This window comes from Ixodes scapularis, unplaced genomic scaffold (genome assembly GCF_016920785.2).
Source record: "Ixodes scapularis isolate PalLabHiFi unplaced genomic scaffold, ASM1692078v2 PGA_scaffold10__122_contigs__length_95168666, whole genome shotgun sequence".
Classification (NCBI taxonomy): domain Eukaryota; kingdom Metazoa; phylum Arthropoda; class Arachnida; order Ixodida; family Ixodidae; genus Ixodes; species Ixodes scapularis.
This window is the reverse complement of record NW_024609836.1, coordinates 63251988-63268611: the sequence shown is the minus strand read 5'-3', so window position 1 is coordinate 63268611 and position 16624 is coordinate 63251988. Positions and strand designations below refer to the sequence as shown.

Here is a 16624-nt window from a genome sequence, read left to right as displayed (position 1 = left end):
TTCGATAAGGTCAATCATGAGCTGTTATTGCTGAAACTTAGGGACTATGGCATGAGTCCTGAGTACAATGCCTGGTTTAGGAGTTATCTTCATAAAAGGCAGAACTGTGAAAGGGTATCTGGCTTCTTGTCTCGTCCATTCATTTCTATATCAGGAGTGCCCCAGGGCTGAAACCTTGGACCTTTGTTGTTTCTTATTTTTATAAATGATTTGGTGTCGTCCGTAAAACACTCTCAATTACTTATGTTCGCAGATGACGTGAAGTTGTTTCGGGAGGTCACCTCAGTCACTGACTGTACTTTGCTGCAGGACGATCTTCGTTCAGTGGTAGAATGGTGCAGTTCTAACAATCTTTTCTTAAATCCGCGCAAAACAAAAGTCATGTCGCTGTCAAGAAAGCGTCACAATTTATCCTATGCATATGTTCTGGAAAATGAAACGATCTGTCGGACCACGCAGATGCGAGACCTAGGTGTTCTTGTGGACGACCATCTTTTTTTCCTTTCTCATGTAAACTCCATTATCAGCCAGTCATTGCGCACGCTAGGAATAATGTCTCGCTTAACTAGACCATTTATCACTCATCACTGTCTCTTGAAATTATATAGTACCCATGTACGTTCGAAACTAGAATTTGCATCTGTAGTCTGGAACTGCATATCTATAACAGCAAGTGAAAGTATAGAACATGTACAAAAGCGATTTGTGCGCATCATTTACGACCGATATTTTGGAAGAAAGTGTTTTTATGAATATAATTCGATTTTAGCAGAATTAACATTGGGCACCTTAGGTAAAAGAAGGTCCATTCGGGATGTTCAGTTTTTACATAGGCTAATTCATAATGCAATAGACAGCCCTACTCTCCTCACCTGTGTTCACTTTCGCAAACCACTTAGAACGAACTCTAGAAATCCTAGAGTCTTTTACCCAGACCTCATTCGAAACGCATTACCGGTTTCGCGTATCCAACATGTTTTAAACACGCAATTTACTGACGTCGATATTTTTAGTACAAACCTGTCTTTTGGAGAACGATCATTTTGATGCATGTGTTTTTAATTGGCACATACACGTTTGTGTGCTTGCATGTTTTTTTTTTTTTTTTTCACAATTCTTTATTTTTTTACTCTGTATTTTGGGTGTATTTCAATTGTGTGTGCTTAACCCAGTAGGCTTTCGAGCTGTTGGTTAGCACAAGAGAAAAATAAACATTGATTGATTGATTGATCGATTGATTGAACAATCACATCCAGCGAGGTAGACATCGCTATACAGGGGAGCAACGCTAGACACGATACATATCCCAGGTTTTTATAGAAACGTGTTGCCCTCAAAGGTGATAAAAGTTGAATACAAATAAAAGCGGAGAATATCAAAACGCTTCTCCACTGAAATTCCAGTCGTGTTCTGGAAGGCCACAGAGACATTCAATTCAGTACATTTTGGACCGATTGAATTAGGCCCTCGTGCTGTGTAGAACAGAAAATATCCTGCAGAGCCCAGAGCAATCGAAACTATGTTACAAGTAACAGGGCTTTCATTTTTATATATTTTATCATATATGTAATCTGTTACACAAATATTTGTTACACGTATATGTGTTACAAATATTTATGTTGCATATATATCTGTTACACATGTATCGGTTACACAGGTATGGTCGTGGCAGTTACACGACTCAAACTATCTCCAATGTCACCTCTTGTCTTTGAAATTGAAGGATTCTTTTTTAATTCAAAATTATAGGATGTTGACAGAATGCATCAGCACTAAGAACCCTGGTAATTGTAGCCTGGGTTCGATTGATGAAGATGATTTTTTTCTACTCTATTTCGCATGAGGGCCTAGTTCAACCGGTCTACCATGTACTCTCTTGAATGGCTCGGTGGCCTACCAGAACTCGATTGGCATTTCAGTGGAAATGTCTTTTAGATCTTCGCTTTCATTTGAATTAACCTTTTATCACTTTTGGAGGCAAGAAGTTTTTTTACAAAAATGTTCAATATGTATTGGGTCTAGCAACGTTGCTCCCATTTTAAGTGATATCCATCTCGGTGAATCTGAATGTTCAATTGCAAAATTCCTGAACGGGCAGGTTTTAAAATATTGAGGTATGTGGATGATTATCTGGAAAGGTTTATTTCTAAGCAGGGCTATAAAAGTGTAGACATGGCTTTCCATCTATTGGACAATCTAGGGGGTGCTCTGGAGATCTAAAGTTTACGTTTGAACTTCCGTAAGAAAACGCCTTGCACTTTCAGGGCCAAAACTTGCATCTAGAACAGAATAACTTATGCTGGGCTTACGAACCAAGCACAAAGAACTCTCTTCTTAGCTTCGATTCCACGCGCTCTAAGATCGTAAAGAGTGGAATTGACAAATCATGTCTGAGAGTATCGTTAACGAAATCTTGTTTTAATAAAAGTTCAAATATCTTTATTATTCAGATCAACCCGCTGTTTCAACGAGTTTCCCTAGGGATTTGGTAGTAGGGGTAACATAATCGTTTTCAACTATCTTCAGACAAGCGCTTGGTCCTTATGACAACGCTAGGCGGAAAGCTACATGCCGACCAGTGGTAATACCTTATCTTCATAACCTTTCCCATTCAATTAAGAATGTGGAGAATAAATATAAGCTTCCTGTAGTCTTTTCGGCCCCTTCTAAGTTGTATCGATAGTGCTCTGCGAATGATCAAGCAAGAAGTAATCATGCATTTCGTGAAAATAAACGTCGTCTCAATTACGTCGCATACACAGCCGGTGTTCTGTAGAAAATCCAATTTTCTTGCGGAAATGTATATATAAGACATACAGGTCGGTCCATAAATGTTCGAGCTGGGAAACACTCTCCGTCTTTGAGGTCTACGCCATCGGGTCACCTGGCAGTTATTCAAACAGATGCGGTTGTACGCGTCTGTTTAAGCACCTTGAAATATTGGCAAGATGCCCCGAAATATTTACTCGGTAAATTCATGAGGCATAATACATTCGTCTACACGATCCTGATGTTTACGTGACTGAAGACAGAGTTATGATGTGTAACGAAGAGTTTGAATTAATTTGTAGAACGGGAATGTACAGGTGAAAGTTGGGTTTTTGTTCCTTCCATTTTTAAATTTGTTAAATAGTTTTGAAACTTTGCTTTCACATTTTATTTTCAAATGACTGGCTGAAGAAAAAGTCCTGCTGTGAAGGAGTCTTTTTCTTTGTTCCCTCTTCATTTCATTTTTCTCTTGAAGAAGAAAAGAAACCGAAGTCGTGAGTCAGCGATGTGTTTGTGTCTTTCGTGCATTGCCATTGTGATTTTTTAGCTGTTTCTTCTTGTTACCTATATTCACCGACTAACCTAGCTTCAAACTTTATAACTCCAATATCACACAAGAGGGCATCGTCAATGTCAATGCCGTCGCCGTCACCACGTACATGGTAAGGAACCAGATGTACGCATCAAAGATAGGAATTCCCCCCCCCCCCCCCCCCCCCCCCCCCGTTGTAATCGGCCTTTTTGGTTCGAATTCCACATCATCTAGGCATGCGAAGCGGGTTTGCAAGATTCTCGCTCCGAATACTGAAGGCAAGTAAGGCTTTTGCATGACTGCTTAAAGGTGTGGTGTTAAAACACGTGTTCTAATGAACACAGTGCTCAGTAGAACGTTCGAGCGTGTAAGCTAACATTTTCACAAAGTACTGAGGTCCTTTGTGCGCGACTACGTTCTACGTTTTCTAAGCGACAGAAAAATCTGCCTCGAGTATTGAACAGTGTTTTATTTTAAGTGGATGCATCCGTATATCATCCAACATTAGCAAGATATTAAGGAATTGCCCTAGTAGGTCACGGAACCGATAGTGAAGCCTACAGAAATGTTGGCATTGGTGAGGCAAGTGTCTGACAAAACAGCTTCCAAAGGAAAATACAATTGTAAGCTGGACTGTGTAAAAGGTTTAAGTCAACATTCTACAAAACCTGTACATAGTTTTAATCTAGGGCGAACTGTTTAATTTTTAAATGACTCAGCCTGGGTTACAACTGCTAGTTGCGGATGAGGAGGATGACGTTGTAGTTGGGCCAGAGCTCATGTTTAAAGAAAATCTACACAAGCTGTGTCACAAATTCGCAAATAAGTTCCGGGTGTAATGTTGGGCTAAGTGAAGGCACTTGTTTTACTAATTTGCAAGCAGTGTGGTTAAGCAAAACTCCATTAGTCCGTCAGCACAGCTAGTGGTCTATCCTCAAAGGTTTCTTCTCGGTGAAGACCCACAAGACAACTATGCCCTTCAGAGTAATTGTTATTAGAAAAGGGTCCTGGCCGTTATACGTCTCAAGATATCTCTCCAGCGTTACCTCGCGCATTTTAGTCTGAATGATCGTTTTTTTAAGTCTAAATTCGGAAGTATTGACAGAATATATCCGCGATAAGAATTCTGGTACTTGTAACATGGTTTCGATTGATGTGGAGGATATTTTCTATTCTATACCTCCTGAGGGCCTCATTCCACCGGTCCAATGATGGATTTAGTTTAATGGCTCGATGGCCTTTCAGAACTCGACTGGGATGTCAAAGGAGAAAGTTTTAGCTCTTCTCCGATTTTATATGAATTATGCGTTTATCAGCTTTCAGGGCAAGCAACACGTTTCTACAAAAATCTGGTATATGTAATGGGTCTAGCTTTGCTTTCTAATTATTCTAACAAAACTTTAATTGTGCTTCTAACATAATAGGGTGCAAAATTGAGTTCGACACCGACTAAAATTATGGATCACGCCAGCCACAGTTATTTATTACTTTGAAATACCAACACAATTTCTGTGACCCCATGATTCGAAAAACATTAAAAAAACATATTTTGATATGGTCGGTTTAGTCAAATCGGCCACATATGAAATTACTGATGTAAATCATAAAAACTGAATGCTTATTGTCATTTTCATTGGGAATTCTGCAGCACGCTTCTTTCTGTTGGACGACTATAAATGATGACCTAGATTGCACTATTTAATACCGGGATGAAAAACGGATAGGGGTAATAAATGACAAACACGTTCGGTATCAGTTCCACGCGGTTTCAATACCAAGAACGCCGATGACTCGACTTGCTTGATCCATAGTAAATTACAACTTTTAAAGAAAGGGGAGAATGTGAGTGTGAGAGGACACTACTACTAAGCATTCTTATAAAGTTTTGATTTAGCAGGAATCGGGGGTTTCAAACATGCGGACAGCAACATTCTCCAGGGGGGGGGGGGGGGGGCGGGGGGTAAAGGTTTATTGTCTTGTAATAGAGTTTACAGTTGGGTTAGTAGATCAGTATTACCAATAGGAGATACCAACACAAAAAAGACACGAGGACAATACGAAAAGCACAAACACAGCGCTGACTCACGATTTTTTTTTCTTCTGCAAGACATAAGAGCAATGAAGTGGGAAAAGATAAAAAAAGACTCATTCCCAGCAGAACACTCCTTCAGTCAGCCATTCGAAGAAAACAAAGAAATAAAAATAATCAGAACAAAATGTTACGAAAAATGTAACAAATTAAAAAAAAAATTAGGAACTTATCCTCAACTTTCGCACATTCGTTCCCATTCTGTAAATAAATTGAACCTAATTTTCTCATATCAGTTACCATATCGGTTATCTGTTGCACATATATCTGTTACAGAAGAAAGGTCTTGGCACTTACACGTCTAAAAGTATCCCCAGCATCACCTCTCGTCCCTTAATTTGAATGATTGTTTTTAATTCGAAAATCGTAAGCCTTGATGGAATATATCAGCAACGGGAACTCTGGTACTTGCAACATGGTTTCGATTGATGTGGAAGATGTTTTCTATTCTATTCCACCTGATGGCCTCATTCAAACGTCCTAACGATCTAGTGACTTGAATGGCTGTGTGACCTTCCAGAACCCGTCTTGAATTTCAGGGGAGAAGTTTTTATATTTTCGTTTTTAATTTCAAAATCAACTTTTATCGCCTTTGAGAACAAATGTTTCTACAAAAATCTGAAGTATGTAGTGGCTGTCGCGTTGATCCCACATTAAGTGATAGCTACCTCGCTGTACGTGATTCTTTACTTGCAGAAAGGCTGAACGGACAGGTTTTCAATATATTCATATCTGTCGAAGATTATCTCGTAATGTTTATTGCTAAACAGGGCGATAAAAGTGTAGATATTGTTTCACATATCTTGGAATGAAGGAGTTCTCTGGAGGCCTAAAGTTTACGTTTGAAGTTCCATATGAAACGCCTTGCACTTTCTGGATCTAAATTTTCTTCTAGAACAGAATCACATATGCTGGGCATTCAAACCGAGAACCAAGAAGTCTCACCTTAGCTATGATTTCACGCACACTAAGATTCTAGAAACAGGGATTGCCAAAACATGTTTGAGGCTTCTTTAACGAAATATTGTTATCTTAGAAGTTACAATGGCTTTATGACTTAGATCAACAGGCTGATTTCAAGGGGTTTCCTTAAGGATATGAAAGTAGGAATCGTAGAATCGCTTTTAACTATCTTCAGACAAGCCCTTAGTACCCCTGACAACGCTAGGCAGAAACTTACATCCCAAACAGTGGTAACCAATATTTTTAAAACCCAAGACGGAGGCTGCAAGGCGGGAACAAATACAAGGCGTCTCACACACAGTTACACATTTTATTCAAGACACTTCTTTTATACCCGTCATCTCCACACCGCCCTCTTCTTGCACGTTGCCCAATGGTTCACTAAAGTTTATACACGACAACCAAAGATGGTCAAAGGGCCCAAAGGGTCCAAGAGGCTAGGCTTCCTTATTATGCTGCCTTAAATGGCTACACCTTACCTTCATAACATTTCCCATAGGATTAAGAAGATGGCAGATAAATATAAAGGTCCTGTAGTCTTCTCGGCCTCTTCTGATTTGTCTTGATTCTGTGCTGCGATAAGAAAGAAAGAATTAATTGTGTAGTGTATGAAAGCAAACATCGTTTCAAATACGCGTCGCATTGATAGCCGGAGGTGTGTATAAAATCCTATTTTTTTGCGTTAAGGTATACATGGGAACGGCCGGTCGGTGCCTAACTGTATGAGCTAGTGAACACTCGCTGTCTTTAAGAGCTACGCCATCGGGTTACCTGGAATTTAATTACGATAGTGGCGGTTCTACACCCCTGTTTAAACGCATTGAAATATTGAACAGGCACCCAAAAATAACTAATAAAATTAATGAGGCATATTTAAGGACGCAAATTTTGCGAAAAATTTGAAGGCCAAGAAATGAAAATAGTTCAAATAAAACAAGTTTTTTTTAGCAGTTTTGGAAACAGTTAAAGAAACTGTCTGAGCAGGAATAATCCACCAATAATCTAAAAGATAGCAACAAAGGTCAATAACGGCAACGATGTTTTTGCGAATTCTTCCGGTGTTATATTATTAATTGTTTTATTGGTAATGCGAACTTCTGTCAATTTAGTGATTCCTCTCTGCTCATCTGGCAACTGTTAGCAGCAGAGATCCGATCCATAGGGTAAATACGAAAGAATTCAATCCAATCGACCGTACCACTTTAGTTTTGCGAACCCTCGTGCTCAACGCGCTAAGTTCTCGGAACTCGGGAGCGGCGTTTGCCATGATCTGTTTGAACTTTTCGCTGCCATGGTGAGACCCCGTTAAAATATATGAGTGAACATCAATGTGCCCAACAATGCGTAAAGACAAGCTGCATATCCATTTTGTTGTGTCAAGAACGAATTTCCAAACGCAGCCCGTTTGAGTCTTCACATCGGAGAACGCTCAAAGTGACCTCTGGACATTCGACCTACTGCAGCATCAACCGAATCGGAAAGATCAGAATCTGGACTTCTATTTTCCCCAAGAAAAAGGCCTCCGTTGGAAGTTGTGTGGCCAGAACGTCCACCGCCGGAAGACGAAAGCGCTTACTTTCAAGGAGCAGGCTGATAGTCCTATCAGCCAGCATACTTTGATGCAATCATTTGTTGGCAAAAGAACACTGAAGTGCCAAAAGAATAAACTGTAGTAAAGTGGTAAATATGGGCGAGTTGGTAATGATTGAACAGGGTTAAAATTGCGTACAAATACAAGGGAACAGGGGAGAGAGAAGAGGGAAGAGATAAGCCCCAACTCACAACTCGATGTATTGAAGGAAGAAATAAGGACAGCACACTGTATCAGCTCCAGCCGAGGCCACGCTGGCACCGGGGTACCCGAGAGCGCGAAGGACACACACCATCAACCACACTCATACGATTGCAGGAAAGTGATTTCCTTCTCCGTTGATGCCACAAAAGTTTGGCTGACACAGCGGCCGCCTAGGCGGAGTATGCTAACAGCTTCCAAAATTTCCCTATTGTGTTTTTCGTGGAATCTGCATATTACCCATGTTTTCTGTACATTGGTGTACACTTACACGCTTGACAATGCAGGGGTAGGTGACCCCGCACCGTGAAATTTAAAGAAAGGTTGTGCTCCCTTAACAAGCCATTAACACACTGTCTTGTTTGTCCTACGTAGGATCTAAAGGAGAATGCTATAAATCACACTGGTTGAAAAGATAGCTTGAGGATGGACATGTTTTGTGCAGTACCTGTGTTTTGAAATAATTTCTGCATTTGCTCAAACTTTAGAACAAATTTGACCCATTTTTTCGGGGGCTGACATCACTAAGGGGACTCCATACCTATTGGCGACCTGTTCAGGATTGTGAGAAATTCTGTGTATGTACGGAACCAACACCACTCTTTTTTTGTCGACCCTCTCCACTGTTTCTTCCTATTTGTGCTGAGTTTTAACCATGCCAAAAGAATCTTGGTGCGGCACTCGCGCGAGAGATATACAGGGTCTATCCAAAAAGTGTCGTCCGTTCGCGCCTCTGGTTTATCTTTCGAGACAGATAACATAAGTTCACAAACTTACATATTATTTTACTAGCGCTAGCTCCACATTATGAATAATCTTCAGCTTTCTGTTACGTGTAGATAATTTATATGAAACGGAAAACTGGGTTTTTTTGTTGTTTTTTTCTCACCAACCTGGCATTCAGAAGACTGGGATTATCATTCCTCCACTCGCTTTGTTATCTAAACGCAATGACAAAGTGCATGTCATGGCGCTTTTTGGTTTCGACGCAGCTATTACTTTTCATTTGGACGTGCGTTGCAAAAACTAGCTTAACAGGTTTCTTACTACTTGAATGAACTCATTGTTTTCTTACTTCTATGTCCAAGGGAAAAAATCGAAAAACCGTGCTTTTCAAAATTCTCGATCTTTTTCAGAGCCCTCGCATCCCTAGGCATATTACATTCGTCGACAGGATCCTGATGCTTGCTTTAGTGCAGAGTCAGCTACGATGAACAGTGAATGGTTTGAGTTTATTCGTAGAATGGGAACGTATATGTGTAAAAGTTGGGGTTTACTTCCCAGAAATTTTTATTTTGTTAGATAATTTGTAATACTTTTTTTTCTCAAATATTTGACTGAAGAAGTGTCCTGCTGTGAATGAGTATTTGTTTTTCTTTTTTTTTCCCGGTTCATTGCATTTATGTTCTAAATAAAAAAAAGCCGTGCGTCTGCGTTGTGTTTGTGTCTTTCGTACACTTATCCTTGTGTTGTTCTTTTTTTTTTGCGATGTGTTTTCTTGTTTATTGTTTTACCACCGTAAATAAGCCCCGGATTTTATTGGGGCACAACAAATACGTGTAAACATTTCTATATGAACTTAAATTTAACTACATTCAAGGAATCTATAAAAGCACATAATAGATCCTTTACTTTGGGAATCCATTCGAAATACACCTGTGACGCACAATGCGTGGCCCCGGGGAACCGAAAGCAGCTAGCACAGTTTCATCATTCGTGTAATTAACTAAATCAAGCTAAAAAAGCCACTTTCATTGAAATCCTAAATCCTAGGTTTTAAAACAAAATAATTACATTACAAAAAAATGCCAAAGTCGTCGATGTCACAGATGGCAGGATGAGTTGTGCGGTTTTCAACTTGAGCCGAAAGTAACATCATTAACATTTTAATTGGATCTTGCGGTGTTTAGATTTTGAGAGTGGCTACGATAGCGGCTGACACCTGGCTTTGATATGAAGTCCGAAGGGCTATATAAAGCTAGTCGAGAAGTGCACAGAAGTACGTACCTGGCATTGAAAGCTGGTCTGGAAGTACACACAAGTACGGAGCTCGAATACTTGCTGGCATTTTTTGCGGAGGTGAGCATCTGAACAACGCTTTGTTCCCATTTTCTTCTTTATCTCCAAAGTTGGGCTCTTCAGATTATCATTTAGTAAGCCATTGTATTATATAATGGCAAATTTATTATTCTTCTTGGCTAGGCCTTTTGGTGTTTAAAGTATCAAGTAATTTTTCATTAACGGTTGCGAAGACTAAAATTCATTTTGTATAGGACGTCCAGTTTCGTAGATACATACGATCGAGACGCTTTGCGCAGCAGTTGTTTAGGACTGCCCCTTTATCATATTTTAAATTAGACATTTTTGGTTTTTCGCGTATCTCGGATACCTATTTAAAAAAAAAAAAAACTGTATTCAGCGCTTCCTTCTCTTTCCAGACAACAAAACTGAGTACCACCTATATTTGACATAAGTGTGGCTGAAAGAATTAAATATATTCTTATAAAAAAAAATGTTGAGAATACAAAATCCGAAAGTAAAAAAAAAAAAATATTTTTTTTAATTAGATATTTTGATATCGTATTGGTTTTCAGCGTCAGTCTACCAGTCGCTAAAACAAAACGTATACGATGTTAAGTCAAATGGGTCGAAAACTACAAATTTCTCAGGTAAACTTATGAATTAAACTACTGCCATGCACCTTTAGTGTAATGAATATTGACTATCTTGCAACGACCAGAAATATACGGTTGAGAACTCAATAATATATGCTTGTTGTCGAACGATGACGATTATCATGAGTATCAAAAAAGTCTCGCATGACGGAAATACAAGTCTTAGAAAGTGTTACGTCTATCTAGAGCTTGATTATCGCGTTCACTATGCCAGTAGTAAATGAAATAACAGATTATCCCTCCTGTATACGAAATTGCTGCTGGCTCTTTCAGTAAAAGAAGTGCCTCGTATCTTCGTCTTATCATATAAACGTTTAGATGGCGTCCAACTAAAGAAATACATTTTATTATTGTAAAAAGCACCTGCGGCTCTGGAGTGCAGTCAGGACGTCCCTTTGACTGGTTATCCTACCCTTCCTAATAAATTCCTGGTTCTTGTATTTGAGATGATAACTGTCCTTCAACACTTCCGCGAATGAGGATCAGAATTATATTACGTGAAGCGTCTTCAGCTCCTCTAAAATTGTAATTATCATGATATTCTTTTTTCTAGAGATACGTAATTCACAAGAGACGTAACCTTGTAAACCAGTGTGCCTTTTGTATGTCATTAAATGAGAGGGCAATACACTGTCCGTAACATTTTTTTTTAAATTTTGATTCACTCGTTTTATATGTTGGTTTATTTTCAGAATTCGAATCTTGAATATCAATATGCTGCTATCTGGGAAATACTTGGTGGTCATCCTCGGTAAGAGGTCATTTTCCTATCTAGCAATGTTAGTCTGCATAACAAATATTTTAATATTAGTTATATATAACATTGCTTTGTTCGCAATTATAGGTTCTCACTGTTCAATGTCTGCGGAACGGGTATTTTTTGTACCCTTGCTGAAATAGTTATTCACTTTAACATATATTAAAATGACTCCCGTGTTTAATATTAATGCACGTTTGTTTTTATAGCTCGGCTTTCTCAATGAATAAATAATGTCTTGACATGCATGCAATATGGCCTCTGGATAGTAATTCACTTTAACGTATACAAAAATGACTATCGTATTTTAGTATTAAAGTTACTTCGTCCTTCTATCGGGTCTTCCTCAATTAAGAAATTTTTCGAGTGGTGCTTCTTGAGAAACAAACCTCTAAGAATATGTTTAAAAACATAAAGAAACTCACGCTACAAGCGTATCCCAGTGATAACACTTGAGACCCAGCTGCGACTGACATTCCAGATATTTTTCTCACTTTCAGTTTCAGCCATTATCCTTCATCATGTTGCCGGAAGACCTGCGGCCATGAGTGAAGTAAAGGATATCGAAACCTCAAAGGACTCCGTGGACTATGCTAAGCAAAGGGGCCTTGGTGCCAACTATGCTAAGCAAAGGGGCCTTGGTGCCAACTATGCTAAGCAAAGGGGCCTTGGTGTCAACTATTCTAAGAAAACGGCCTAGTCTTCGCGTGGCGGAGCATCTGAAAAGACTATGGGAATCTAGAATTTCCACCGTTCATTACTTCGAGTGATGCTTCACAAATGCATAATTTGAAGAAAGCATCTGCAATACAACTCATGGAAATAATAAAGGAGTTGGATACCAAACACTTTAACGTTGTTTTTTTTCCTATTAGAGGCAGCACTCACACGCTCCCCCAGCCATACCAAAATATGTAGCCGACAAATACGGTGATGAAAAGTCTATTTCATTAACCCAAGTTTTGCAGAACCTGAAGAAGTGCTTGTAAAGATAGATAAATATCACGGGAAGTGATAGGATTTCACAGCAGCCTCTATCCAGATTTGACGACATTCAAAATCACCCCAAAATTGTTTGTAACACTTGCCAGTCCCCCTCATACGCTCATTTCATGCGCATCCTCCTCTCATATGTAATGACTAACAAAAATGTGCACATATACTTGCCGTTTTTGTAATATGATTGCCATATCATATGATTGTTCTTGTTTTGTTTTTATTATTATTATTAAACTAGAACACCTCTGCATGAGCTTTGCGTTTGGATATGTGTTATGCGCTATCGGGGAAAAATGAAATGCGAACAGAGGAGCGCGTGGCTCGCGGTACAGGCTGCGCCGCCTGGAAGTGAGCCTAGGAGCGAGGGTGCGTGGCCTACTCCGACGTGTTCACGCCCCTCCCTCTGCGCTCCCCAAGCTTCAGCAGTGCGCCTCTGAGTGCGCTGAAAGCTATCACCGCTATCTTTACTGGCTCAGCGCGTGCGGTGCAAAGAAGCTCGCCGCACTCGCCGAGCAGGCAAAGATAGCGGTGACAGCTTTCAGCGCACTAAGAGGCGCACTGCCGAAGCTGGAGGAGCGCCAATCGAGGGGCGTGAACACATCGAAGTAGGCCAGGCACCCTCGCCCCTAGGTTCACTTCCAGGCGGCGCAGCCTGTACCGCGAGCCACGCGCACCTCTGTTCGCATTTCAATTTTCCCCGATAGTACACGTGCGTTAATTTTTCTGTGTCAAAAAAAATAAAAATTCTTATCTTGCTTCTTTTAGTTCTTTTTATAACGCCTCAGTACAATAAGATATGAGCGTAGAATGAAACAAAAATATTCGTAAAATCTTTAAAATATGAGCTCGGTAACGCAGCATGGTTTCAAATCGAGGCCCCAAATATACGGGCCCTACGCTTTAAAAGCTCTTCAATTAAAAAAAAAAAAACATCTAAAGGGTTTATTGGAACCTGGTTGTTAAAATAAACTTTTACTACGAAAAAAAAACAGCATATTTACATTGCTAGACGCAATTAAGGTGCAGAAGATGGAGTGCGTAGCCCGCTAAACCCCGTCCCATGTTTACACGCTGCTTACATCTCTAATTGACTGCAGAGATGATTGACGCGCGAAAGGTTGGTTGTAACTTTGTGTCTTCCTGTCGTAAAAGTATTCTAATCAACAGTGTTTTTCTCTTTGCAAAATTAAGAATGAGGATAGAGTCATGGTTGTTTTTAAATGTATTCTGAAATTGTGTCTCTCGTTTTGGATTGAAGCCATAACAAAAATGGCTGCCGGCGTCTGCGGACTGCTCAAACTGTTACGCTCGTTAAGCTCATCCATCTTTATGACTGCGAGGCGTTTTGTGCTCAAAGATGTGTTTAGGAAGATCTCCTGAACCGAAGTAGTTTGCAGTAGACGGCTCAAGTACGCGCCTTTGGAAACGCTTTGCGGGTGCATGGTTTCGAAGCGGGGCTGGCCTAAGCCTATAGCGCCACACATCAGCTATTTTGCTTGATCTGGCTTGATTTATTTCTTTGCGCGTGGTGATCCTAAAGAGAGAGGTTGGTTCCCTTCAAAGCAGACCCACTGCTCTTTCAATTTGCGCAACTGTCATGATTGCTACCAAGTTTTCAATACCGAGAAGATACCTACTCAGGCATGCTTGGGAGAAGAGCGTGTTAATTTAAGTCATGGATGAAGAAAGATTAAGCAATTAAAAGAGGGACAACACAACCACATCTTTCATGTGGTTGTGTTGTCCCTGTTTTAGTTGTTTTATTCTTTCTTCATCCATGATATACCTATAGTTGTGTAAAAAAAAGGTAAATATTGGCGTCTCTGGCACCCGTGAACTCACTCCCAGTCTTAAGGGTCACACCTGGTCGCACTCCTAGTGTCGTAATTCGGAATGCCGTGTAGCTTCCCGTGTGCTATCTCGGAGGACGCTTCCTCTCCCTCTCTCGGCTGACATCAGCGGGCGTTGTGCTGCAGCTTAGAGCCAAGCGAGGTCATGTAAGCTTGTCGCCGTAGTTCTTTCGGATGCCACCTGCTGCTGCAGGGGGGGGGGGGGGGGGGGGGGGAGCTCGACGTTTGTTTTGCGATTATGCAGCGGAATCGCGACTATTTTTAATGAAGGATATGTTTTTTTCTATCCTCCGGGACACGATAAATAACGTAAAAATGGCGAGATGCAAATTATTTTCATGTTAACATCGTTGCACCCCCCCCCCCCCCATTTAAAAGAGTAAATATAAGTCTTCAGCATAAGAAGTGGTTTCCGGAAATAATGACTTGCCGTGTTTGCGGTTCTAGCACGGAAAGAGTGCTATAACATGGCTGCAAAAAACCAACTGTAAATTCTTGTGCTGGTTGTGAGCAACAAAGCAAGGTTTTGTGTTGCTGAAAAAGAAAGAGCAAAATGGTGGAAACACCAATCAAAATATATAGTTTCACAAAGTGAACTTTAGCCGCGTAGCCCTGTATGTTCACGGCAAGTAACCTTCTACCTGCCAAAACTTTTAGGACACCGTGGCACTTCAGGATATTTCTATGCTATCTGCAGACATCTGCATGCTGATAAAAAAAGACTAACTAAATACCTTTACTTGTTAGTCGCTCAAAAAACATTGAAGTACTTTACTTGCTTACAAGATTTAAAAAAAAAGAAGGCGTTGCTTCAGCTCAAGCGTAGCGATTTACTTTCTAGTTGCTCTATATATATCGGTCTTCTTTTCTAAAGTAGTCGCTGCCTTCTAATTTATTGATTTATTGTGTCTTTAATAATACTTAGCTTTCTAAACACATCCATGTGCATGATAATCGGCGGATTGGTGGCCACATATGTTACTTTCACCGCAGACCGGAGCACCTGGATGGGAAGCTCTCGCTGTAGAATCCAGGGATTTGGATAAGCATCGATCTGGAAGAGCATCGCACTACTCCTTGATAGACGTTAAAAAGGCTAGCAGTGGTAGTGCACCGACTAAATTGATCATCTGCAGTGGAGCCATCAGGCGGCCACTAAGGCTAACTAACTTACTATTGCAAGCACTTATATTTAGTGAATTCCCACACCATGCGATATGTTGTTTGAAAAAAAAAAAAAAAACCTGGTGACTAGCTTTCCTGCGGTAGTAAGCATCTGGTACGCATTATGCGTAGAACTTTGACGTTAGAAGTAAAAAAAGTTATACTTACTTTGATTGGCCAACTGGTTGTTTACGCAATGTGTAAGTAAGATTCTGAGACCTGACGTTTTTCGTTTGACTTAAACTTTGCAGGTAAGTACAGCTGAGGCAACATAGACGACAGGGCGCGTATTACTCGTGTCGTAAATCTTCGCCCTCCCCATTTTTAGCGCTTTAATATTTTTTTATAGACAATCGAAAAGTGTACTTTCGTGATGCGACCGCGTTGGAAAAAAAGGAAAACGTAAGCTACATTGGGAATAAGCTGAAAAGGCGCGTCTGCGCGTGTTGATTCTCGCTTATAATGTCCATGATCGTACAGGAGTGCGGGGATAAACTTCGTCAATGTATGGCGCACAATACAGTAAAAATTGGAAACGACCATTGAGGCGTGAGGGCAGAGGTGATACTCACAAGCAAAAGAGCGTTGTGATTGTCATTATCTCCTTTGTCCGCGAATTCCTGGGTTATGTTTTGTGTTTTAATTGCCCCTTACACGAGGTCCCCTGAATCCAGCCCTTACCAGAGTTTTGACCCCTTAATAGCGTACAAATCTTTCACTGAATGGAAGCTACACAGGTGTATAGATATTCGTCACGAGATATTTTTTCGCGGTTTCTTGGTTCGCTTTCTTGCCAAAGGGAGAAGGAAATGAATTAAGGGGTTAACCGAACCAGCCTCGTAAAAGTTGTTCGTTGAAGCCTTATCCTGGAGGAGGATAAAATTGATTGCTATGAAGTGGAAGGAATATGTTAACCGAAAACTGTAGCGATACACTAAAGCTTTGCGCGAAATTTATTGTTCTTTATCTGGCGCTCTTTTTCGTTGACGTCGCAATATGCGTGTTGGGGTTAAAACCAGTGTGTAGCTTGTGCT

The 16624-nt window shown here is 40.3% G+C and overlaps 1 protein-coding gene across 1 annotated transcript; it reads left to right on the top strand.

The window, feature by feature from the left end:
• Positions 1 to 11534: 11534 nt before the first annotated feature.
• LOC120841693 lies at positions 11535 to 12277 on the top strand. Its single transcript, XM_040212653.1, has 2 exons — positions 11535 to 11571; positions 12078 to 12277. Exons 1-2 carry the CDS (start codon positions 11535 to 11537, stop codon positions 12275 to 12277), a joined length of 237 nt encoding a protein of 78 aa, XP_040068587.1.
• The last annotated feature ends 4347 nt before the right edge of the window (positions 12278 to 16624 follow it).